General features: G+C 42.6%; 1 protein-coding gene across 15 annotated transcripts in view; it reads right to left on the bottom strand.

Moving 5' to 3' along the window:
- Positions 1 to 25,302, bottom strand: part of SIPA1L2 (signal induced proliferation associated 1 like 2) — a 212,841-nt gene that overhangs the window by 101,747 nt on the left and 85,792 nt on the right. For all 15 annotated transcript variants that reach the window (XM_072755961.1, XM_072755966.1, XM_072755970.1 and 12 more), the window contains exon 3: positions 4,073 to 5,813. In XM_072755961.1, the coding sequence (XP_072612062.1) occupies positions 4,073 to 5,549 (1,477 nt within the window). In that variant the 5' untranslated portion in view covers positions 5,550 to 5,813. The remainder of the gene's footprint in view (positions 1 to 4,072; positions 5,814 to 25,302) is intronic.

The raw sequence follows: 25,302 nt of genomic DNA, 5'->3' as shown, positions 1-25,302 counted from the left end.
AGGATGATTTTACTTCTTTCGCTTTTGCTTCTTTATTTTCCTATAATGATCATGTAATACTTCTATGCCACATAAAAATTCTAGACCAAAAAAAGGTATATATTGTCAATTTTAGTCAATTTCCCCCATATGAAGCAGACACATTCCTGTACCTGGGTAAAACAAGGTCCCAAAGGCTCAAACACTTAGCCACGTTTCACTCCAAAGTCACCAAAGAGACCCAGCTTTATCCTATTCTCTATCCATTACTTTTCTTTCATTATCCAAAAAGGACATAGTCTGCCTTCTAGAGTTACTCCTGTCTATAGCTGTTATGGTCTGTGCAATCTGAAGGTAGAGAACATTTTGTTTGTTTGTTTATTTATTTTTATTTAAATTCAATTAGCCAACATACAGTACATCATTAGTTTCAGGTGTGGTGTTCAATAATTTATCAGTTGCATATAACACCCAGTGCTCATTCCATCAAGTGCCCTCCTCAGTGCCCATCACCCAGTTACCCAATTCCTCCCACCCACTCCCCTCCAGCAACCCTCAGTTTGTTTCTGAGGTTAAGAGTGGTTAAGAGTCTCTTAAGATTAAGATTCTCTTAAGGTTTTTAGAGAACAGTTTTAGAACTCCTGAGTAACTGCAGGTATGCAATTTCCTAAATGAGATAAGACTTGATGGACAGACACACAAGGACCCACGAGTTATCTTTCTCCACTGTCCATTCTGGCCCCACTGGGGACAGCCCATTGCTGGCCAGAGGCTCTAAGTGCCCAGGGGCCCAGAAGGAGGCAAAGCTGGCCAGTGTGCCAGCTCAAGGGTATCCAAACAGACTCGAACAAGCAGAACGCCTGTATAAGGGGCCCTTCCTCGTGGTCTGCTTCACAAATGGAAAGAGGGAAATTGTACTTTCATTGGGACTTCAAGGGAAACAGAAGCACGGCAGGCAGTACCCAATTTTCTTCATGGGCATCGCCAGCAACAGGGAGGAACCTTCTCCAGCATTCCCTGTGCTTACTCCAGTCTTACCCCACTCTTCCTTAAAAAGCTGTTTCAGGGAAGGCTACAGATGGATTTGCCCAGAAGTGATGGAGCTCCACAGTTTGCTGTGGCTGCCGCCACCCCCACCCCGCAGCATCAATCCTTCTGCAGAGTTCTCAACAAGCCATTCAGGGGCCCTGTGTTAGCGGAGCGCACCTCGCCATCAATCACAGCCACTCCACGCTAACTACCCAGGAAAGAGTAAACCACATCATTAAGGCTCGGTACTTTCAACCCTTCCCAGCAATTGGGTGCCACTTAATTCTTTTGAAAATGAAATTTCACACAGAACGGTGGAGAATGGAGAAAAAGAAAAGGCGATTCTGGGAAGTATCAAAAGATCCTGGGGTGCCTGCTTCCAAAGAGAAGAACTTTTGAGTGAAGGGAAAAGAGAGAAAGGAGAACAAAGCTCCCTACAAACACACCCGATCTGGGCCAGGCGGCCCAAGGGGTTCTGTTTTTAGGTCGAGCAACGATGTTTCTGCCACTGGGGCTATGTCTGCAGATAAGAGTCTAGAGGTTGAAGCCAGGGACCAAGCTGGCTGCCTGTCCCCATTCCCACACAGTGGGGGACCATGGCCCACTGACCGCCGGGGACCAGGGTGGCTGCCCAGCCTCCAGTCCTTCACGGCTCTGCAGTGGGACCAGGCAGGACAGCAGCCGCAGATGCCACTGGAGCCAATTTCATTCTGAGACACACTGGCCCACCAGGGAAGAGCTAAAAATAGGAGCAAGCAGGCAGAGTTCACGGCTGCAGGCAAGAGCAGAGGGGCCGGCTTGGTCATATTCTCTCCTCCGATCCATCAGCTGGGACAACAGCACTTCCACAGCCCAGCACCACAGAACACTGATGACAAGGCGAGCTCAGGGACTGCGGCTCCACACCCTTATCTGGCAGGCTTTGCAGAGAGGGTCCTTGACTTCACCTGCCTCGCTCATTCACAGGTCCACAGCAAAGCCCAGAACCAGAGTGAGCCCAATGCCTGGGGGCCCCAAATTCACAGGGTATCTGTCCTCAGGATCTTCACTGGAGCTTATTTTGAATTTCACATTCAAAGTTAACAAGTTTGCTGATGTTATTTCCAATGCCCTGGCAAACCCTAAGCAGTAAATCAGAAAAAGCAGGAGAAATACACCAGTCACAGACACTTTTCAAAACTACCGGGAAGTGAGAGTTGACCGTTCAAGAAGAAATCTGCAAAATGCAGTCAAGAGAACTAAGAGAATCCAGCACCTAAAACTATCTCTAGGAACAGACCCTAAGGACTTTACTGGTGGTGACCTTGGCTGCAGAAAGCATCCACTGCTCATTCCACAGACACATACACGTGTACTTAACACACACCACTGTATGGATGAGATGCTGGTACTAAGTATCTGCATAAATACACATTCACACACACATCTGCAACTTTTATGTCCTGGTATTTTATTTATTTTTATGTTTTGGTATTTTATTTTTTTATTCTTTTTTAAAAGATTTTATTTATTTACTCACGTGAGACACAGAGAGAGGCAGAGACGGCAGAGGGAGAAGCAGGCTCCATGCAGGGAGCCCGACGTGGGACTCGATCCTGAGTCTCCAGGATCACACCCTGGGCTGAAGGCAGGCGCTAAACTGCTGAGCCACCTAGGCTGCCCCTGTTTTGGTATTTTAAAGGGTGATCCACAAACTATTTACAAAACTCAGCTAGCCAAAATGACTCCATGCCTGAGGATTTCAGGGTATAAAAATTCCAGTAGACTATTTTATTGCTGGCATGGACAGCCATGGCTTTGTCAATTAAAGGGTCTTAATGGGGAAGCCTATTTCTTCATGTCCTTCCTTTCCAAAAATAACTAGGTTCCACCTAGAGACCATCTTTGAACAGTGTAGTATAATGTGCTGCCCCTGGACCAATACAGTCATGAGGGCCATGCATTCTTTCACAGCACAGACTAAAAAGGAAGTCCAGGTTTCTCTGAGTTCAACCAGAGGCCATGATTGAAATGGGAGCTGGGGACACACCTGGGGAAGCAAGACAGGCTGATGGAATAATTTCAGTCCCTTTGTGTCATCAGAATGAAAAGGGAAACGTAACTCAAATGTATGAGCAGTTGTAAAGCAAGTGCCTATTTAGCCAAACAGCTCATCCAATATCGTGACTATTCTACACATTTCTATGATTTCATAATATTAGGATTACAGGAGATTGGTTAAATCTGAATTGATACTAAAATGAGGAAAAAAACTGATGGATGTAACAATCACAATGTACATGGCAAGATGACGCACAAATATTCTGAAGAAACAAACCCCAAGTAAGGTCAGCTCACCATGATCCATACCTGTGGCAGGTCGGTTTATTCACGAGACTGGCAGGGCCCACCTACGACCTCCTTCGGTGCTCTGAGAGGTGACACCTGGGCATACCAGGAGGGTGGCCAGTGACACTGAAACCAGGATAAGACAGCCCCGAAAACTATGCTGCCCTATAAGGCAGGGGCATCGGTAGCAAGCTACACCCAATACCCTGTTTTATGGAGCCCGTGTGGTTGACAGGTGTGTTGGACCTATTTTTCTGCAGGTATCTTCAAAAGACCATATTTCATGTCCCCAGAAAAATGAAGACACTAATATAAAGACTGAAGATTCAACTCTATGACTTCTGAGGAATGCGTCCTTCAAGCCTGAAAATCTAAATAAAAGAAAAATCCATTTCACATAGGATTAAAGAATTTCGAAAACCATGAAATCCTTTCGAAAACCGAAGGATTACCAGAATCTTGATGTTTAAGGCCATGTATAGAACTTCAGGAAAAATATTTGTTGATCACACTAATTCATACATTCTCTCGGCAAAGATTCACCCAATACTTCCAATGTGTGTGACAATGCATTAGGCACTGGGATTCCTGAAGAAGGGCTGAGTCTGGCACCATGGAGGGTCTGAGACAGCTCTGTGGCCTATGGCCTGAGACCCTCTGGTGAAGGTGCCATAGCCCGAAGTGGCACAGCACGACCAGCCCCAGACACATGTGCACATGCTGGACTCTCCCTTACCTTTCCCATAGAAGAACTTGCGGTAATAGTAGGCTCCAAGGTCAATGTGCTCTATGATGTAGCGCTTCACCTTCTCCCTGTGAATGGGCTGGTTCTCTCTGGGCACTTCCAGGACGGAGACACCTGCGTTTGTGCAGTGGGAGCTCAGAGAGGACTCAAAGGAGCAGCCTTCCCCGGAGCTGAATGATGAAGAACTGGCCCGAGAAAGGGCGATCCTCCTGTCGCCTTCCCCACCGGTCTCATTCCGAAAGTAAGGACAACTCAGGACGAGCTCATTGCTCTTCCCATCTCCCTCATCAGCATCCAGGTTCTCCTTGGAGTTGAGATCCTCCTTGCTCCCCAAAGGGGACTCACAGTTGCCCGTCTGGCCTGCCGGCATCTGAGTCTGGGATGCTGCCGAGGCCCCGGTGGTGATGTTTTTCCGCTTCCCCACGTTGGCCCTTGTAGCCATGGCTTCGTTGATATTAAACAAAATGCTCTGGACATCATAATGTGCAAAACACCGCTGGCAATTCCAAGGGCGAACACCCCGCTCTAGACGACCGTCTTCCGGATCACATGTGAACTTGAAAGTCTCGTGTTCACTTTTAACAGTCCGCAGCTTCCGGAACAGGGACGTTTCCACTGATTCTGACTTTAACCTCCGTTTGAAAGGTTTGTCCCTGTCTCTCCCCATTAGGAGGGCACTGTCCATGTAGTCTAATCCTGAGATACGGACAAATTCTCCTCTAGAAATCTGTGCTGCTGCGTGGAGGCTGGGAGAGATCGCAGGATCGCAGGGGAAAAACTCAGGGAACCCAAAAGGGGCCATCGCTTTGTGGTCGTAATTCTCTACTCGGTACCCTCTGAGCATTGCAAAGAAGTTCTCACCAGATAAACCCTGCCGGTCAATGGAAGACGTGCTTCCGTACTCCCGGTGGAGCGCGGCCCCAGTGTTGGGGTTCACTGCGTTTTGGTCTAAGACATCTTCAGCGTCGATGTCACTGATGGTGACATCACTATTGCTTCTCTGTCTAATGGGGTGCAGTCCTCTCTGAGGGGAGTGGACAAAGATGTCTCCAATGGTGTACTTGGCCTCCACGAAGTCGAGATCAAGCTGCTCCTCTTGCTGACCATCACTCTGGTCATTTTGCCCATTGTGTGCGATGGATGTGACGCTCTCGTAACTGGTCTGAGACCGGCTTTCCCACAGCGTCTTGCAGGCTAGCTCCTTGGAGCAGTCCTTCTTGGGAGGCCACTCACACACTCTTGCTCTCACACCCATCTTGGGCACAGCTGGGGTTCCATTAGCTGGACCACCACCCTCAGTGGAATTAGAGGCAGTTAAAGAAGTGGCAGGGCCCATGTTGCCATTAATGGCTTTAAATTTTCGAGCAAAATAATCATCAGACTGCATGATTCTGGGAGGATCTTTGAACTTCGATGAGCCTCTACCAAGCTTGTGCTTCTCTTCTTGTGACTGCCTCGGGTCACTCATGTCTGCCGAGCCAAGAAGCTCCAAGTCTCACCAGCAAGATGGAGGTGAATCTAATTACATCTTTACCCAAAATGCAATTGTAAATGCAGATATAAAGGCTTCCTCTACAGTTGTGCTTTCTCTTTTTAACCAAAAGCAAACAACATCCTCAGAGGATGGTTTCTCCAGAACCAGCTTCCTTCTCAGTTGCTGAAATAATTTTGTATGTCTCTGTCCTTTTCAAGAGCATTCCTTAAGACATCTGGCCTTCAGTATTTCCTTCACCTGAATCAAAACACAGAAAATAACCATTAACAATTTTTGTAGCTCAAGTTCAAGACGTTTTACATATGGTTTCTTCTCTGTCCTCTCCACCTTCTGCCCTTTCCCAACTCCCCTAGACTGTCCCGAAGTTTCATGACTGTTCTTCATACTGCTCCTCTTCTCCAGAACATTCTGCCTTCTTGCTATACTTTGCTGGCTAGAATTTATACCACAGAATCAAGCAGGATCCTCTCCAAGAAACTTTCCCTCAGCCCACATCTGAGCAAAGAGTTCTCCTTTTGTGTTCCCACAGCGCTGGCAACTACACTTCTGGTAGCAGATCTCCTTATACTGACCAATCTCCTCCACTAGCTAACTTCAAGCTCCTCTAAGTCAGGAACATAACATGCCTTTCATCTCTATACCAACATTATCTATTAATGTGGCATGGCATGGCTCAAATTAGGTAATCAAGCAACATTTCAATTAGATATAGAGTAACAGAAAGGTCATGTTATTTTTTTGAGTATTATTATACTTTCTTTCAAAATATTTAAACTCAAAATGTCCAGCAGCAAAATGAGTTTTTAGAATGTGGTCTCTGCAATCAAGTAAGCAACTTGTAGAGATCCCCGTTAAAGTGGGAGGGAGCTTGAAGAATTTGGTATCTGAACAAGTGTAACTTTCTAGTTCATCTCAGCACTAGCAATTTAACAAATATGCAGGGTAAAATAAAAGCATAATTTATCTTTGTGGTCAGTAGAAACTTGACTTCTAATTGACTTTTTTTTTCTTTAATCACAAATAACTTTTTCAATTCATTCTATCTTTAGACAAAAATATTTTCCAGGTATGCAGTATTTTCCCAACTTATGGGAACCTTACTACTTGCTGGCGTAAGAATGAATGAATGACTAATTATTCTGAAGTAATGATGGTAGTAAAGGTATACAACATAGCTGATTTCCCTCCATCCTCAAAGCATAAAAAACTGCAATTCACTTAGAAAATATTAAAATTCCAACTAGTTGAAGAGTATTAGAACTCTTTCCACTGGACTCTTTTTTAAAATATTTTATTTATTATTCATGGGAGACAGACAGAGAGAGGCACAGACACATGCTGAGGTTGAGAAGCAGGCTCCCTACAGGGAGCTTGATACAAAACTCGATCCCAGGACCCCAGGATTACGGCCTGAGCCAAAGGCTGATGCTCAACTACTGAGCTACACAGGTGCCCCAATGGGCTCTTTTTATTTTTAAGTAATCTCTATATGCAACATAGGGCTCAAACTCATGATCCCCAGATCGAGAGCTGCATGCTCCACCAAACTGGGCCAGCCAGGTCCCCTCCAAAGGATTGTTCTTTTTTTTTTTTTTTTTTTTTTTTAAGATTTTGTTTATTTGAGAGTGAGACAGAGCACAAGCAGGGGGAGGGGTAGAGGGAGAGGGAGAAGCAGACTCCCCACTGCAGGAGCCCCATGCAGAGCTTGATCCCAGGACTCTAGGACCAGAAATCTAGGATCACAACCTAAGCCAAAGGCAGCCATCCAATGGGTTCTTAATGGCTTTGAGATGAACATGTGGTGGTCTATTGGAATAACTTATCACAGGAACCTGCTTCTCCCGCATTGGGAAAAAAAAAAAAATCAGTCTCGGCATGATAAGATGCTGTCTGTTCCCAGGGCAACTTCATAACGGAGGAAATATAATGATATTTTAGGATGTGGTAAACAGAGGGAAAGCACAATCAGATGTTCGGTGCAACAGACCAGTGTCTGTCCATAGTTCTCAGAAAGAAGAGAGATGACTGCATCTTATCTATTTCACTTGGAATCACTGTGTTTAAAAGGATCACGGATGATTCTGAATTATAGTTATTTCCTCTACAATTTACACTATTATCGAATCCTTTCCTGGAAATTGAAAACTGACAACTGATATATGAAAGAAAACAACTTTTTGCCTAGAATCTCTCTGCTCAAATGGTATCTGATTTACTAGATCAGCTTCTACATAATCTATAAATTCTACGGATAATTCTGCTGCTTAGAGAACACAACAAAATTTGAAAGCTTACAAATTAGCTCTGTACCAGGCATCGGAAGTAATTTGTGAATTCTTAGCATTAATAGGACATTTATTTTCCGGTATATGCGATTAATTTGTAAATATCCTGTAACTGAAGGAAGAACCATGTCCACCAAAACCACCAAACTGTGTACTTTCAAGAAACATAGTCAGCAACCAAGTACTCGCCACCTTAAGATATTAGAACAAAATGTCCCAAAAGAAACCAAGAAAGAAGAAATGAATAAATATTAAAGTGAAGTTAATGGAATAAGGGAAAAACAAGGTAGAAAAAGGAGAGACAAATCCAAAGGTAGTTGTTTTGTTTTTTTGTTTTAATATTTTATTTATTTATTCATGAGACACAGAGAGAGAGAGAGAGAGAGAAGCAGGCTCCATGCAGGGAGCCTGACACGGGACGTGATCCTGATCCCGGGTCTCCTGGATCACGCCCTGGGCTGAAGGCGGTGCTAAACCGCTGAGCCACCTGGGCTGCCCCCAAGGGTAGTTTTAAAAAAAAATAAAAATAAGAAACAAAGAAATAGATCTCCTTCTAAAGCCTGAAAAAGGAAAAGAGAAAGAAAAATATCATGCAAGTTTGGAAATGAGAAAGGAAACATGACCATATATACAGGAGATTAAAATAAATATGAAGTATAGAAGAATTGTACTATAAGCAACTGTATAACAACAAATTTGAAAACACAGAGGAAACTAATGATTTCCTAGCAAACCACCAATTTCCAAAACTGATCCAAGAATGGGAAAAAATTTTTTAATGGAAAATCTATTTATTTTTTTTTAAGATTTTCTTTATTTATTCATGAGAGAGGCAGAGACATAGGCAGAGGGAGAAGCAGGCTCTCTGCTAGGAGCCTGATGTGGTACTGGATCCCAGGACCCCAGGATAACGACCTGAGCCTGAGCCACCCAGGCACCCTAAGTGGATAATTTAAAGACCGATGATCCCTTAAGACAACAGAAACATAACCAAACCCTACATAAAAATATGTCCAATGTATACCAAAAATCCAAAGAGCCATCTTAACCATGACTCTGCAACTCCCTTATCTGCCCATTTTTGAGACCACATGCTATTTAAAAAAAATGGGGAAGGATCCCATCTATCTTCCTTTTCCATGTCATGGCACACACCGATAACATCAATATTCTTCATGAAGCACACGGCAGTCAAAGCAGGAAGGGGCTTAAGACTCAGCACGTTCAAGACTCCAGCTACCCCTGGCCCAACCCCACCATGCTTCAAGCTGAGCAGGACATAGGCACATAATGGCTTTTTTTTTTTTCTTTTTTTGGTGTCTGATCTTATTTATTTTGTCACTCTTAGAAAATCTCATTTTTGACTGGACTCAGACTTAGAGGTAGAAGCTCTCAGAGAGGACAGCCTCCGTCTCTTGGCAATCTGTTCCTGGCGTTTTTCTTTGGCCTCCTTCATTCTCTTGGCCAAAAGTTTAGCTCCCCACACAGGTAACCCTCACACCACTCCCCTGGGGTAGCTCTGGGGTTAAGGCATCTGCAAGGAGATGTGTAAGACAGGAAACTTTGAAGCCAGGATTAGCAAGGACAATGCATACACTGAAAAATGAACCATAAAATGATCAGCAGTCACCAGGCTCACTCTATTTGAAAAATCAATATTCTGATAATTAACATCTCTCTACATTTCTAACATTATCACTGTAAGAGACAGTATTAAAAACACAATATCTTTTTTGAAAAAAAGATCCTCCAGAAATGGAGGATAACACATTGTAAAAAAAATAAGGATTGTTATTTTTAAACATAAATAGAAACAATTAAAAAATGGATGAATCAATTTTCTTATTACACTTGACAAAAGGCAGAAAAACAAGGCAAACTCAGAGCCACAAAACCCTTCCTCCAGAAATCTTCTGAGAATATTCCTTCAAAATTATGAATTTTTAATTGATGGTGTGTGATAAGAACATTAGTAGCTGTAGGTAGACAGCTACTGATTTTTCCTGTCTAGGATCTATTGCCCTTTCTTTTCCAGAATCCCTCTGGGGAATCTTAGCTCTAAAATCATTTAATTCATGTAGGGCTAACTCCACCCCCTAACACCTGATCGAGGTTTGACCAATGAAAGCACAGCATCTCCGGGCTACATTGACTGGTCCAGGGATGAGCCCAAAAGCCACCCAGCCAATGAGAGCCCAGCACAGCACTGGTGCTCTGATTCTTGGGAGGGCTCAAGTGGTAGAACAGAAACAGGGAGCCGCTGGGCCTGCCTTGCCTATGTGACTGAGGTAGGAACAAGAGCATGGAGGTCATCAAACCTCGAGAGGGAAAGACAAAATCTTAAGGACAGAGCTCTTGACTCCAGCTGGACCTGGAACCAGCTCTACCCATGGGATTTTTCAGTTGTGTGAGCCAACTAATTATTTTTTCGTTTATCCAGTTTCAGTTAGATTTCTATATAGTCCAGATCAATTTTAAATGTTCTAAGAGGCCATATTTATATTCAGTTTAAGATCAGTGACAGTAAATTCAACGACCAAACTATTTTGTACTATGTTGCAAACTGCCTGATCCATGAAGGAATGAAGTGAAATTATAGTTCTGGCACTGGAATCCAATATCAAAACCAGAGTCTCTTGGGCAAGATCCCTGCCTTATTATTATAAATATACACCCTTTAACACATTTCCCGTGTCCACTAACAATTCAAAGTATTCAAAGCCAAAAAATTCTTGACACAGTAGCTAATTAATAAAGTTGCAGCAGAACCCCTCCTGCCACGTTATACTCCTAGCCACATTTTCCACTTTCCACACCTCCCCAAAGTCAACCTCCCTATCAGCAGAACCATAGGCAGCACCTTCCTTTCAGAAGTACTACTAAGTATTACTATATACAAAGTATTACAGACAGCACCTTCCTTTTAAAATTACTAAATACATTATTTTTAATATTGCAGTAAAAAGAAAACACCTCAAAACAATCACAGCACTTGTTTTTAAGTAAGATAAATTAGAAATATGAACATCATGCAATTTAAAAAAAATTACAGCACATAGGGAAGAATTAAAATCAATGTCTTTGAAAGCAGATAACAAGAAGGAATGACATGAGTTCTAAACAGGAGGAAATACAGAAATACATTGCAAAGCAATGGAGGGAATGAAAACTAAAGCACAAGTTGGAATGACCTATGAAATAATCCAGAACCTAGGGGTGAGGCTTTGGATGAGAGGGAGACGCAGACATGCATACACACACACACCCCTACACCAGTGAATCATGTTCACCCTGCAGGGCTGCAGATGAAGAGCTGCAGATCTGGGACAACATGCCTAGATTATAGGCACTGGCATATAAGACTCTTCTGCAGCTCTCAGTTATCTTTACTTTTTTCTCAAGTTCTAACTTTCTACCTTTGTCTGTTACTTTGCAGCATTCAGCTGAGAAGGTGTATTGTTTTGTTTTCTAGAGAGAGAGAGAAAGAATAGTGGGGGAAAAGGGAGAGAGAGAGAGAAAGAATTTCAAGCAGGCTCCACGCCCAGCACAGAGCCCTGTGCAGGGCTTGATGTCATGACTCTGAGATCATGACCTGAGCCGAAATCTAGAGTCAGATGCTTAACTGACTGAGCCACCTAAGTGCCGCAACACTTGCCATCTTTGTTAAGGTAAAAATCCAAACTCTGCCTCACATGTCTCTTCCCAATATTTTCTGCTCAGTCTGTAGCTCAGGGTCCCCCTCTTTGTCCTCTGTGCTATGGCCAGACACACAGAGTGCCTTTCCAGTCTTCAAGCAGCCCACTCTCTGCACCTGTGTCTGAGTTGTCCCTGGAAACAGAGCTGATACTGACTGGACCAAGCTGACAACCACTTGCCCTCCTTGCTCTCACCCCCAACTAGGTGTCCCTGCAACACGGTCCCATGGTGTCTTCTCTTCCCCAAACCCCTGCTTGCTACACCTTCACGCCCAGGGCTGTGTCTGTTTGGTTCACCACTTCCCTGTCGCACTGGGCACAGTTTCTTATGTGTGGTAGATGTTTGATAAATATTATTAAATGAATAAATTGCTAAACACACACGTTATGCAGTGACCTTTTAGAAGATAAAATATTTGACATTTAAATGGAAAGTTCTTATAGTTACAGAATCTACTGCCATCATAAAAGTTTCATAATTTTGCAGAAACATGTTTATTATAGAAACTCACATAAAAAAAAGAAAAGAAAAGAAACTCAGATAAATATGGATGCTTGTTAACTCTTTGCAGGATGCTGTTTATACAGAGGCATGCCCAGATCCTTATAAGAACAGGTTATCTTGAACATAAAAGGCAACAGCTAGGCCACTCTGAAAACAGCTTCCCACCCCCACCACTGTCTTAGCCCAGTGAGGTAGTTATAGACGTCTTCTAACTGTACGGAAGGCAAGCATGCCATACGTCATCTTATAACCATTTCAGCAGTGGCATCTATTAGGCTAACGGCCCATCCTAGACACAATGAGAAATGAGGAGACCCAAATAGCCAATCCGCTCATCAGTCTCTGTCCTGCTCTGAGCTGGGCAAAGTGGCTGATTGTTTGCAGGGCTCCATTTTTCTTGAAATGGCACGGTGCCAGGTTCCTGGGACTTTGGATGTATGCCCACTAAGAGTACCACTCCACAGAAGGATGGAAAAGGGAAACCATCCCATCAGAGGACCTAGTCAAACAGATACTGGGCCTCACATCCAAGTTAGAGACAAAGCCGAATGAATCTAAGAGCCCCCACATCACTGTTTCCCTGAACAACCATGAGTCAGCTCCTGTCCTTACTCTGTGATTTTACATTACTTCATCCTTCTGACAGACTTTAAAAAACGGATATGAGAGATGTGCAGTATTCTCCAACAAAAAGGCCATGGTATTCTCCCACAAAAGACAGAAGTGTTATTTCATCAAATATTAAGGAGTAAAATAAAACAGACCCTGAAATGTGCATATTACAGACACCATCCTGACCACTTGCTCCCTCTTGCTTTAATGAAGAGACTACTGAAAAGTATCTTAAAACATCTGACTTTCCAAAAAACAAAAAACAAAAAAAAAAAAACAAAAAAAAACATCTGACTTTCCTAACTTCATGGCTAACTGAACTCATACTGCCAACTTGATGTGGCTAAAAAAAATTAAACATGAAAAAAAAAAAAAAGGAAGTCCTTTAATTCCTTCCTTAGGCCTTAATTAAGAAAACGGACTAATAATCTATAGTTGGGTCTCATCAGTGGCACAAATGCCCACCTCACCAGGTAATTCTCCAAACCTAGACACTGACCATTTGCCAAGATAGGAGAAGGTACAGAGTTCATCTTAGAATGATCATTAATGAAAATGTATCTCTAACATGCTTCTACAGCTTTCTTCCTTTCTTTGAGCTCATTTTTTATGTCAAGGACACTGGCCATCCCCCCTCCACTGTTTCCAATTATTCTCACCTTTCATCCAACTCTGTGGCTTTTGCTCCCCAGTAAAAATGGAAATTTGTCACCAGCACTCTGTGGTCACTTAAAAAAAAAGTCTACATGTGAACTTGCGTGACCTTATGGGTGGCAGGGTGGCCTCCAGTGAGGACAGGCCTAGCCAGGGGAGGCAATAACCCACAATTTGGGAAATTCAAGAATTTTAGAGCTTGAAGGAATAATCTGTTCTCATGCTAATGGTCTTGGCAATAATTTGTAAAGGAAAGAACAGAGAAATGGAGAAAATGTGGTATTTAAGCATAATTGTCTTTAGATAGACTGTTTTTCAAAGTTTTCCATGAGACATCAGTGAGTCTTTAAGACCAATATTACAGTTATAATTGAGCCACTTATCAGGATTGCAGCTGTAGCAAATGGATTGAAAACCACAAAATACACAAATTATGAGCCTCTTTCAAGGCAAAAAATGGTTAAAATTATATGGCAGACTTATAATAAAAGCCTAACTACTGTAAAAATGCCTATTTTTCAGACTCATATTCCATCGGCTCTAATCCTGACATGTATGATTGGATAGGGAATAAAAGGAGGAACAAGCTGTCCCCACTTTTACCTTCCCTATGACCAGGAAGGCGGGATAGAGCTGAGGTGTGCCGCCACTGAAGCCTGATCACCTGAAATGCATTCACCATAAAATCACTGCATTCAGGTACATTCAGCCCGGTACTAAGTGAAGTTATGGCTAAAGAGCCATAAAACAGTCCATTAACTCAACTTCCTATCATAGTAGCCTACTAAAATCAAGGAAATGAGACAATTTGATAAATGGGCTGTTGTTAAGGATTAATGGTCATAAATTTTCATAAATATACAAGTTTAACAGTCATACTTTTGACAGCTAAGTTTTTGGTAGATGTAGACATGAAAATTAGCTCTTAGATATTTATCTTGAACTAGACAATGGCATGATACCAAAGAAATATTCTGGGGCATGAGAATATTAAAAAGAGCAAAAATCTCCTCTTTGGGATTTTGTAACATAGAGGTAACCTAAGATTTGTGAGCAACATGTTGTAGAATTTCTAAAGTAACATGCCCAGAAAAGCTGATGCCTTTCATGTAGTTAAGGATACTTTCATCAAAGTAAGGCAGGGACCCCAGTAAAAAGCCTAAAGGATTCATTCTCCACTAAAATGTTGTATTATGAGTCTTACTGAATTGTAATCCATGGGAAATAAAGGGGCCAAATCAAAGGTCTGTGCTCTTGTTGGACTTTCTAAATGAAGCAGCTGTAAGCTTCATCAGAGTAGGGTCCGATCTACCCTATTCACGCTTATACCCACAGCGTTTAGAGTCATGCTTGTCACTTAGTTGGCACTCATGATTAACTTACATCCATCCATCCATCTAAATTGAAATGGTTGCCAATCAAAGTACCCCAAAGTATTGAGTTGATACTGTCATGATACATTCATGAACACAGTGATTCTTGATTCTCTCTGTTTGGTTTCCTTGATGGATCTTCCCCTGGTCTTCTTTGCTGAATAAATGCTAACGATACTCAAAGTTTATTCTAGGCTATCTTTTCACAATTCTGTACATTTCTTCGTACAGTTCTAGTAGTTTCCTATGCCATCTCTACAGTGATGACTCTAAAACCTATCCAAAAGCCCAAAGAATATTATACAACACCACCAGGTTAAGCTAGGACAGCTTATGTCCTCCTGCTCATCCCCTTTGTACCTGCCCAGTTCCAACCAGCTCAGGGATGGCTCCACCACACAGCTGCCACCCAAGCCCAGCATGCTCATTCTGCCTTCCCTGACAGTCCAACATCTATCCCAAGGCCTGTTAGTTCCTCCTTCTGAATGTTCCCAAATCCATGTACAACTTGCTATCTCAACTGCCTCGCCCCCACTGCAGTTAGACCTACTCCCTTATTTTTCCTAGATTATCATAAATCCTTTCAATAATCCCCCATTTCTGTCACAATAAAGCCTGATTGTCTTAAGGTAGCACAGTTCAGTTATGATCGAGTCCCCAAGTAGCTCTGCCTGGCCCCTTCTCCAGCTGCTGAAACTTCACACACCATGTTTCCCACGAATTTTCTATTTCTTTTCTTTGTTTGTTTTATTTCTTTTCTTTTTTTTTTTGTTTTTTTTTGTTTTTTTTTTTTTATTTCGTTTCTTTTCTTTTTTCTTTTTCTTTTAGAAAGGGAAAGACAGAGAGAATCTTAAGTACGCTCCATGCTCAGTATGGAGCCCAACACAGGGCTGAGATCGTGACCTGAGCTGAAATCATGTCAGATTCTCAACCAACTGAGCCATGCAGGTGCTCCTGTCCTGAAATTTCTCATGCAAGGGGCCCTGCACAGGCTTTTCCTCCCATCCAAAGACTCTGAGACTCTCTTTCCCTCAACTTTGCTACCAGGTATTCTTAGTCAGACATTACCCCTTATGTTGGGTTCAATAGAAGCCTTCTCGAATCTCAATATTGATTCTATTTATCTTTATTTGGGCTCCAATACACCTTCTTTCCTACCATACGGCATACCAAATCTATCTCTACCAGCCTTCGTACTTGTCACTAACTTCCTCTAAACTCTAAGCACTGTGAAGGCATGGACATGTCTTTGCACATGGGCACTCAGCAAAAATCCAGGATCTACCACATGCTAGCTAAGATTATGGCAAAGTTACACATTATCCCTGAGCCTCAATTTCCTATCTGTAAAATGGGAATGATTTTATCTATTTCAAAGAATTATTCTAAAGACTAAATAAAATGTAGATGCAAAGTGCTATCCTTGTGTCTCCTATAAGGTAAGTTCTAAAAATATTAGCTGACAAAACTGATTGACATGTAAGGATTTATCGATTAACTAATTGTCTTAAAATTGAGCAATTAAAATGAGTAAGATCCATAACCTTCCCTAAGGACCACAATGTTGTTTACAAAACATACCATGATAATTGCTGGTTTCTATACATTCAACAATAGGAACACAAAGCACTGACTGATGTGCCATAGTTAAGCTGATTCTCTAAGAGGCAAACAGAAGATTTCAGACGGTGAAGGAAATGCCCAAAACAATCTCCAGTTAGGTGTGACCCTCTTTCCAGCTAGGACTTCTTTTAAAAATTACTTTTTGAGGCTCTATTAAATGATAACAAGATTATTTGCAACTTTTTAACTTTCAGTGTGTCAATAAAAAAAAAATTTTTTTTAAATCAGTTCTTGGTAGTAAGCTGCTTTCCCTATCCAGCCAGCCAGCTAATGTCAAAAAAAGAGAATAAACAAAGAGCCATTTTGTAAAGTGGAGTATTTTGATCATGGAATTTTTTTCAAGGAGACAGAACAGCTGTGGGTATTGACTGTTTTCCATTAAACCTTTTAAATCAGAAAGAGATAAAAAGAGATGGCCCTGCACCTCCTTCCCTCAGGAGGTTATTAGTTAATATGTTTTTTTCAGCTATGTGGCCCTTGAATTACAGATGACACAGTAGGAAATCAGACATTCCAATTAATAATTTAAGCTGAAGCATTTGTGTCTTAGGAGAACATAAGAAGAGAAGAAAAGAATTTCAATCCAATGCCCACTGACTTAGATTGTCCTTCTGTTATTTTCATATAAAAATCACAGAAAATAATCTGTGCTATTCTTCAAATAAAGGTTTAGTGATACTGGGTGGCAAAAAAGGGAACAGGGGCATTTTATAAGAAAAACCTGGTAGGCTAGAGCCTGGAGAAAACACTACTCACGATCCTTCTTGTTGTGTTTCTCAGAACCAATCTTCTCACTCTCTTCTTCTGTTAATTTTCCACTGAATCCACAGAGGAAACTCTTGCAAAGCGAAGGTCTGTCACACCTTGCTCCCCAAAACTCCAATCAATCAATACTATTGAAAATTGAACCAAATACACAAAGTGGCTACCTTCAATATGTTCTTTGTAAAAATGCAACAAGTAAACCAAAAGCCGTCAAACCTGAAGATGCTTCCTTTTGAGTATAAAGGGCATGAAAAGAAAACCTCACAAATTCATACAATAGTCTACTATTTGAATAATTATTTTAGCAGCAAATATACAACAAATGCTTTTCACTAATCACACACTCAGAGCCACCTTCCCATCATTCTCATGTTTATTTGAATTACAGGATACTGAGTTTCACTGAACAGCTCTACAAGGTTTATTATCTGATACAAAAAAGCCTTTGTTACTCCAGTAAATAAATGTATTCAGTTCTACTAGGCACTGTACTGGATGCTGGGGGGCTGCTCTGGAGCAGGAAGGATGAATGACAGAGCTTGCTAATCCTCAAGAAGCTGAGTGGGGTAAGATTCGCACATGCATAATAAGTAATAGAAGAAATGAGTTAAAAGGATTGGACATTACTTCTGACTAGCATGTTATAAAAGTTATCCACATGCATGCGCACATACATTGCACTCCAGTGTAGGGAGTGTGGGGGCGGGGGGATGGATATCCTCGTGCGCTACTGACAGCACCTCCCTCTGAACACCAATAAAGACAGTCGTTTGGCTCAACATTAACACTGCATCTCAAAAATCCACTCACAAAATAAGACATGTGGGGGAAAACTCAGAAAGATATTTGCTCCAGAACTACAAGAATGAAAAATCTGGAATCATAAAAATGACGAAGGGTTACTATGCCCTCATATGGTAAATATGATACAATGGAATATGATACACAGTCCAAAAAGGTTCTCTGAATGTGCATGATGTTGGAATTTACAACATAGGATTATGTGAAAGGAGCCAAATACAAAACCTGATGTTAAAACTATATACATAAAAGTACTGCAAAGAAGCATCTTCGCCTTACGACAGTGGTTACCTATTATGGATAGGCTTATGCATGCCTTTTGCTCTTATTTATTTTTCTACAGTGCCCAAATTACATAACTGTACATGATGAACATGTAGATCCACATACATATCAACTTTAAATTCAATAAAAAGATTTTTTAAATTGCCTGTAAAACCAGTGGATGTTACATTACACAGAGCATATTACTCATTTACGTACAATGAGATGACCATTAGCTCCCTCTGCTTGCTCTAAATCCCACAGTAAGATACGTAAGCATGGAAGTGGATATCCATGTCAGTTGAGCAATACCTACTGCTGGTGAACTTACTAGAGTGTATGGTTTTTTTTATAGCAGGTATTCACAAAAATATTGCCCTTTATTCCCACACATTGGATGACACATTGGTTAGAATAGTAATATGGTACACTGGCATATATTTTCCTATATCCTACATCCACTGTGAGCCTGCCAGCCAGCAGTGTCTAGAAAATCTGGAATGGAGAAGGTTGTGTCTCCCTCTGAGGACATGATTAATTGTGGGCCCGTGAGCCATCTATGCACTCACTGACTCAGTTTCATCTGCACAATGGCAACTGTGTCTGCCCAGCACACATAAGACAGGTCTTGTGGGACCAAAGGAGAAAGCATACATAAGCGCTCTGAAGACTATCGTCTTCACAAATGCAAAAGAAGAACAGTATGGATGGCCATCTGATAAATAAGCATGAGGAAACCCAAATGGGTTAAGTGGTTTGTTCCTGTCTCTAAAGTCCCTCTCAAATGATCTTTCACCTCATTGAGGAACGACATTTTTCCCACTTAAAACTGAGGATTGGGAGCCTAGAGAGAAAAGGGAAGCAGGAAGTGAAACAGACCAAATCGCTGGCAAAACTTAGAAAGAGCATATTATTGAATATTAGCTATGCAAAACATTTCCACTGAGTTTCAGACTCTGATCACCCACTTGTAACCCTCGAGGAGCATCACAGCACCTCTGCTCTCAGTAGCATCCACACTGAGAGCCAGCTAAAGAGGACACTGCTGCAGGAGAACACAGACCTGGCCTCCCCAGCCTTGTCCCTGCAATCACCATCTTCACCCGGGACCCACGACCACGGGCGTCACCTGAGTGTAAAATCCTTGCCAGCGTGCTGCACGGAAGTGTGCATTTCTCACGGGATTCCATGACCCACTGTTTGGGAGTTCTTCCAGTTCCAGAATCTATGTATTAGCACCTGCAACATGCTTTGCCCTGAGCTGACAATCCATACGCTGGCCTGATCATTAACAGGTGGACATGGCCAGCCAGTCACCCGCCGGACCTGCAGGCCCTGCCCTCACAATGCCTTGGAGGGAGAGAAGCCAGGAGTGGGCTTTACATCTTCCAGCCGAGCCTGTGGCTGCAAGCCCACCACAAGGAGCGTGCCGCAGACCAGTGCCTGGCCGTGAGGACAGTGATGTCCCCTCCCAGGAACCCCACGCCAGCTGCCTGCTCTATTCTACTGCAGGGCCTGCTTCTCGGGGCTAACAGACACCAAGGGAGGCTCAGGGAGGCACGGACTGTCACTTACAGAAAACCACCACCCTTCCCAGAAGGCTGGGCCACCAATAAAGCAATGATCTAATGGGAGAAGACGTTATAAATACCTGATTTAATAGCTACCACTGTGTGCCATCCAAACTTTCCATCCCTAACCACCAATAAACCTGTCCTCACAAAAAACAGGAAATGTGTGGCACAGATACTGAGGTCAGCAAACAGAACGGAGACCCGGGAGGGCTCCATTCATGCTTTTCGCTGGCTGATTTTACCCGTAACGGTCCCAGTGCTGTTCACCAGCTGTGAGGCCAGCTCATTCAGGGCTCCTGGGAACTCAAATCCAGGACTTGTGGCAGAATGAGTCCTGAAGAGATGTTCTGCCCTTGATGTCCTTCGTTAATAAGGTATCTCCTTCCAGGGGGACATGTTTTCATCACATGAGGCACAGAGAATGAAGTCCAGTGCCTGACATGGAAACTCTTCCAACAAACCTTACTTGGAATTTTAAAAGTCTGAGCCGAATGCAAAGTAAGAAATGAAAGTTAAACCACTGGGATGACAGATACATGCTTAATTAATTTGGGTTGGTTATTTTTTTTTCAAAGTCCCTAACTCCAAGATCTTGACTTGAAGAAAAACAGAGAATGACCACCTAACATGATATACAGGATTTTATTAAATTAAAAATAACACTAAAAGCCTTATTTCCTATTATAAATCTATGTTCATAGGAAATTGATACCTTTTTTGAATTTCTAGGTTAATGAATAAGAGAGAGACCTAGAAACTGCAATTATGATGATTATCAGTTCTGAGATATAAACAGAGTATCAAACAGGGAAAAGTGATCTCATGTAAAATAGCAAGTAAATAAATCATCGATATCACCATAAGCTTCATAACAATCACAGGAAGACCCAAAGATTTGACTAATAATTTGTGCTTTATCATAAAATATTAACATATGTGTATTCCATTTATTTAGGGATTTGCTATCTTCAAAACTCTTTTATGTCCATTCAATCTCAGGAAAACCTCTGGAGAGATGAGAGAGAGCACCTCTTCTCCCCAATTAACAGATAAGGAAGATAACCTTAGGGCAATTAAATAAGTAATTTGCCTACAATCAAATGACGGTGAGTCAAAAGAATCAGAACCAGAATCTAGGCTGCTTCATTCTTTCTACTGTAAACCAGCAGCTTCTCCAATTTACATATGGTCTATTAAACTTGGGAATAAAAACAAAACAAAACAAAATTATTGGCTTTGTCCAAAAGAAGCCAACCTAATCCAAATTTGCTAATTCGAAGCAAAAAGAAAAATAGGACATCCATTGCTTTGAGGCTTAAGGAAAGGAATAGGGCTGAGGGAATGCAGAGGGTGGGTATGACACATGCAGGGGGAAGTAGGGATTTCAGAAGAGGGGATGCTTCAAGGCCTGCCTTGCCCTGCAGAGGGAAGCCAGTCTGAAGGGTCACCACCAGAAGGCAGTGGGGTCACTGAACATGAAAGAGTTGGGCACCCATGGGTGGCACATCTCTGCAGGCTCTCCCCCTGTTCCACCTCTTTGACCTTCTTAGAACCAGCCTGGGGCGGGGGGTGGGGGGTAGGTCCTGGGCCTTAAAGAACCTAGTCACAGGCCCAGCTCACCAGCCACTGGTATTTTGGTCTGAGTTGGCCAATATCTACTAGTTACCCGAATGTCTCAAGGGAGTCCCAAGCGCGTGACTGGCAAAGGAATAACTTGGACATAATCCTAACCATAAACACAACCAAATAATAATATCAAAACTCTCACAACGCTACCAAGGATAGCATTTTGCCTCCCTTGTGCCAGAGAGTATTGTCTAGTGTTCTGAGTATTAATCACTGCCTTAGACTCACAATTGTAACGTTAGCTCTTAAGGGAGCTACTCTGACATGCTCATGTTATAAAGCCCAGAGGTTAGGTGATTTGCCTAAGGTCACACGACTAGTTACGAGCAAAATAGATTTCCTCCTGGGGTCCCCAAACGCTCATTGTTAGGCACTGCCCTTTTTTCTCTTTTTTTGAATGTGGTATTATGAAAACACTCAATTTTGGTTCATACTTATCTTGCTATGGCTGAAAAGAGTTGCCCAGCCATGCTCTGTGCCCTCCCACCTCCACGCTTTTGCTAAGCCAATCCTCCTGGCTTGGAGAGCCTCTCCACCTCCATTAGAAGTGACAAAATCCAATGCATTCAAAGCCAGTTTAGATGACTCTTTCCCTCTCCAACTCACTTATCCTGAAACTTTACCCTGAAAGCACTTTCTGTTCCTTTATTATAAGACAGTCTACACCCTACTCATCCATGCAGCAAACATGTACCTAATCTACCTGCTAAGTGCCACGCTGGGCACAGGAGGATGGACAAACACAGCTCTGGACTTGTAGGAGACTAGTGAAAGCTTCCAGGCCAAGCAAAGTGGATGAGGACTCACGGTGCCAGGATGCAGCTCAGCCAAGAGTATGCCCCACAGAGGGACTGCCTGCTGTTGCCCTTGGCTCCCAGAAGGTAAAATCATATTCAGAGTTGTGTGTCTATCCCCCCACATCCTAGGTGCCAAGATTAAAAACCCACACATCTGTAAAACTGGACGGTAGCAAGGGACATTAAAACAGGATGGTGTATGAGACATCACAAACACCTCTCTTTCCTCAGCTACAAGGAACAGAGCTGCATGCCTGACTCTTTTCTCCTGGGGAAATAAATAGGTGCTGCCAACAGCAGGCAAAAGCAAGCCACAAGAGGTCTGTAACATCCTCCTGAGGGTACCCTGCCTATCAAGGCAGTGTGTCATGAGCCATATTAAGAGTGTCTCACCACCATTGCTGGCAAATGGGGAGAGAAGTGCTGGTTCCCAGACTTGAGTGTGAGTCGCTCAGTGATTAAAGCATAATTCCTACTGACCCCTGGATCACTGCAGGTGAACCAACCTGTTTTTCCCGAACTCTCTCCAGTTTAACCAGAACTCTTTTCCAGTCTGGAGAAAGAAAGCCTTACCATTTACTGTATTTGCATTTACAGGTCCCTTCATATTTTACCCACTGATATTTTCCTGAAGCACAGGCCTGAGTCCCTCCATAAATGAACAGGATGGCTAGAAGTATTGCTCAAAACTCAAGGACCAATCTCTAAGCAAAGAGGTAAGGATTCCTTGTCTCTGAGAAAGAAGTTAACAGGTTGGGGGGCATTTTAAATAGTGGTTCCCAATTTTTAAGACTACCTGAGATATTTATACCTGGCTTCCTGGGCTCTCGTCCCATGATTCGGGCTCAGAGGGTGCAGCATGAGCCCAGGAACAAACAGCTTTAAAAGGTGGTTCTCATGCACCACTAGCATGATCAGCTACTGGTTTAGACATAATTCTAAAGGATAAAAACCAAAGTTAAATGCATGATTCTGAAATCTTCTTATTTTCCCTTTTCTCAAGTACTGAAATAGCTTCCACTCAGATTTCACAGCTTAATGTCAAGCAATTTATTTGCTCACATTTGTTAGTTAGTTTTGAGGAAAACAAACGAAATCCAAAATTGGAACTACTCTGGAAACCATTTACATGAGTCCAAAACATGAAAAGTTTCTACTCTGGTGATAGTAGCCTGGGGTTGCTCTGCTCTCAAGATGTACCCATAACTGAACATTTATGAACACTATGTATCAAGCATTTTCTAAGGACTTTTCAAATATTAATTCCAATAACTATATGTGGTAGGAGTTACTATTAGCTTTATTTTTAGATTTTTATTAATTAACTTATTTATTTGAGAGAAAGAGAGTATGCAAGCAAGTCGAGGGGGGGAGAGAGAGAAGGAGAGAGAATCTCAGGCAGACTCTGCACTGAGCATAGAGCCCAACACAAGGCTTGATCTCACGACCCTGACCCTGAGATCATAATCTGAGCTGAAACCAAAAGTCAGATGTTTAACCAACTCAGCCACCCTGGTGCCCCTATTATCTTCAATTTAAAGCAAAACTTCTCAAGCCCCCCAAGACAGCACTGAAGGCCCTTCCCAAATTTAGTTCTATTCTACAAGATCATCCTTAGAATCTTGCTGTCTCTCCAAGTACCAAAACCATTCTGGCCTCTGACTTTCTTCTTGGGAGTCCTCCTCTACCCCGGAACTGTCCCTTCCACTCAACAATTACAACTCCTCTGTGACTAAGAACACAGACATTGATTGGTGTTGGCCCTAAGTAAAATGTTGGCTTCATCATTTACTCACTGTAAAGTGAGTTCCCCTGAGTGAATTCCTTATACCCCTAGGATCTGTTTCATTATCTGTACAAGAGGTTTTGATGTGCACATTCAAAGGCACTTGCAGGTGCATACTACATTCTTTTTTTTCTTTTTTTCTTTTTTTTTTTTTTTTATGATAGTCACAGAGAGAGAGAGAGAGAGAGAGAGAGAGGCAGAGACATAGGCAGAGGGAGAAGCAGGCTCCATGCACCGGGAGCCCGATGTGGGATTCGATCCCGGGTCTCCAGGATGGCACCCTGAGCCAAAGGCAGGCGCCAAACCGCTGCGCCACCCAGGGATCCCTGCCTACTACATTCTAAGAACTATTCCAGGATTGAAGATACAGTGATGTGCAAACCCTATGTTTACAGAACTTATATTCTGGCAGAAATCATATAATAAAGAAGAACATGCAAATACATAACCTACCAAAGATGAATAGGATAAGGAAGGTTAGGGACATCTGGGCATGTGTATGGCTTTGGCAGAAGGGGAAGGTGGGTAATCAGAAGATGGGAGATGATGACCTGAGTCACACCAAGAGGAGGGATGGGTGAGGAAACTCTTATCAGCAAAAACAAAAGACTGGATTTGGAAGCTGGCCTGGGGCATTCAAAGACCAGCAAGGATACTGGGAAATGGGTTAGAAAAGTAGCAGGGGCCAGATCATGCCAGGCTATTTTTCACAGAAGGTTCTGCACAGGAGGAGCAGCAAGGAGACCTGACTCAGGTTTCCAGTCATTTTGTCAGCTGCAATGATAACAGGCTCTGGAGGCCAAAGGTGGAAAGAGGCCGAATGGCAGGGCCCCTGCAATAGGCCAGGCAGGAGAGGGTGATGGGCGCTTGAACTAGGGTGTGATAACAGGCAGGTTCTGGGTGGAAAAATCTGGATCTGGATGAGAAGGGTAGAATGGGCAACATCCACTAATGGATGGGCTAGGCGGGATTAGAGATCAAGAGGAGTCCAGGATGACTCCAGGACCCGAGGCCTTCTTAATAGGAAGGATTAAGTTGCCCCTCACTAAGCTGGGGAAGACTATCAAATGCAACGATGCACGGAAAATGCTCAGCACACGACTGAAAAACAAGAAGGACTCGATAAATACCAACAGTGATGCCTGCAATCAGCATCAATCCAGGTGAAATCTTGACTTGTCCAGTGAACACTGATCACTCCCCACTGGAAATCATGTTCATTTGGGCACATGATAAATACCAACCTATCTTGTAGTTTTGCAACCTGGGTGGGGGTGGGGGTGGTGGTGAAAAGTAAACTTAGCCTACAAAACTGTGTACGTGCTTCTTACAAGCAAGAAAACACATGCCATATACTTGCTAAAAT

The sequence above is a fragment of the Vulpes vulpes genome, chromosome 4 (genome assembly GCF_048418805.1).
Source record: "Vulpes vulpes isolate BD-2025 chromosome 4, VulVul3, whole genome shotgun sequence".
In the NCBI taxonomy this organism is placed as follows: Eukaryota; Metazoa; Chordata; class Mammalia; order Carnivora; family Canidae; genus Vulpes; species Vulpes vulpes.
Note: the sequence above shows the minus strand (reverse complement) of the source record. Positions and strands in the feature narration are given on the sequence as shown.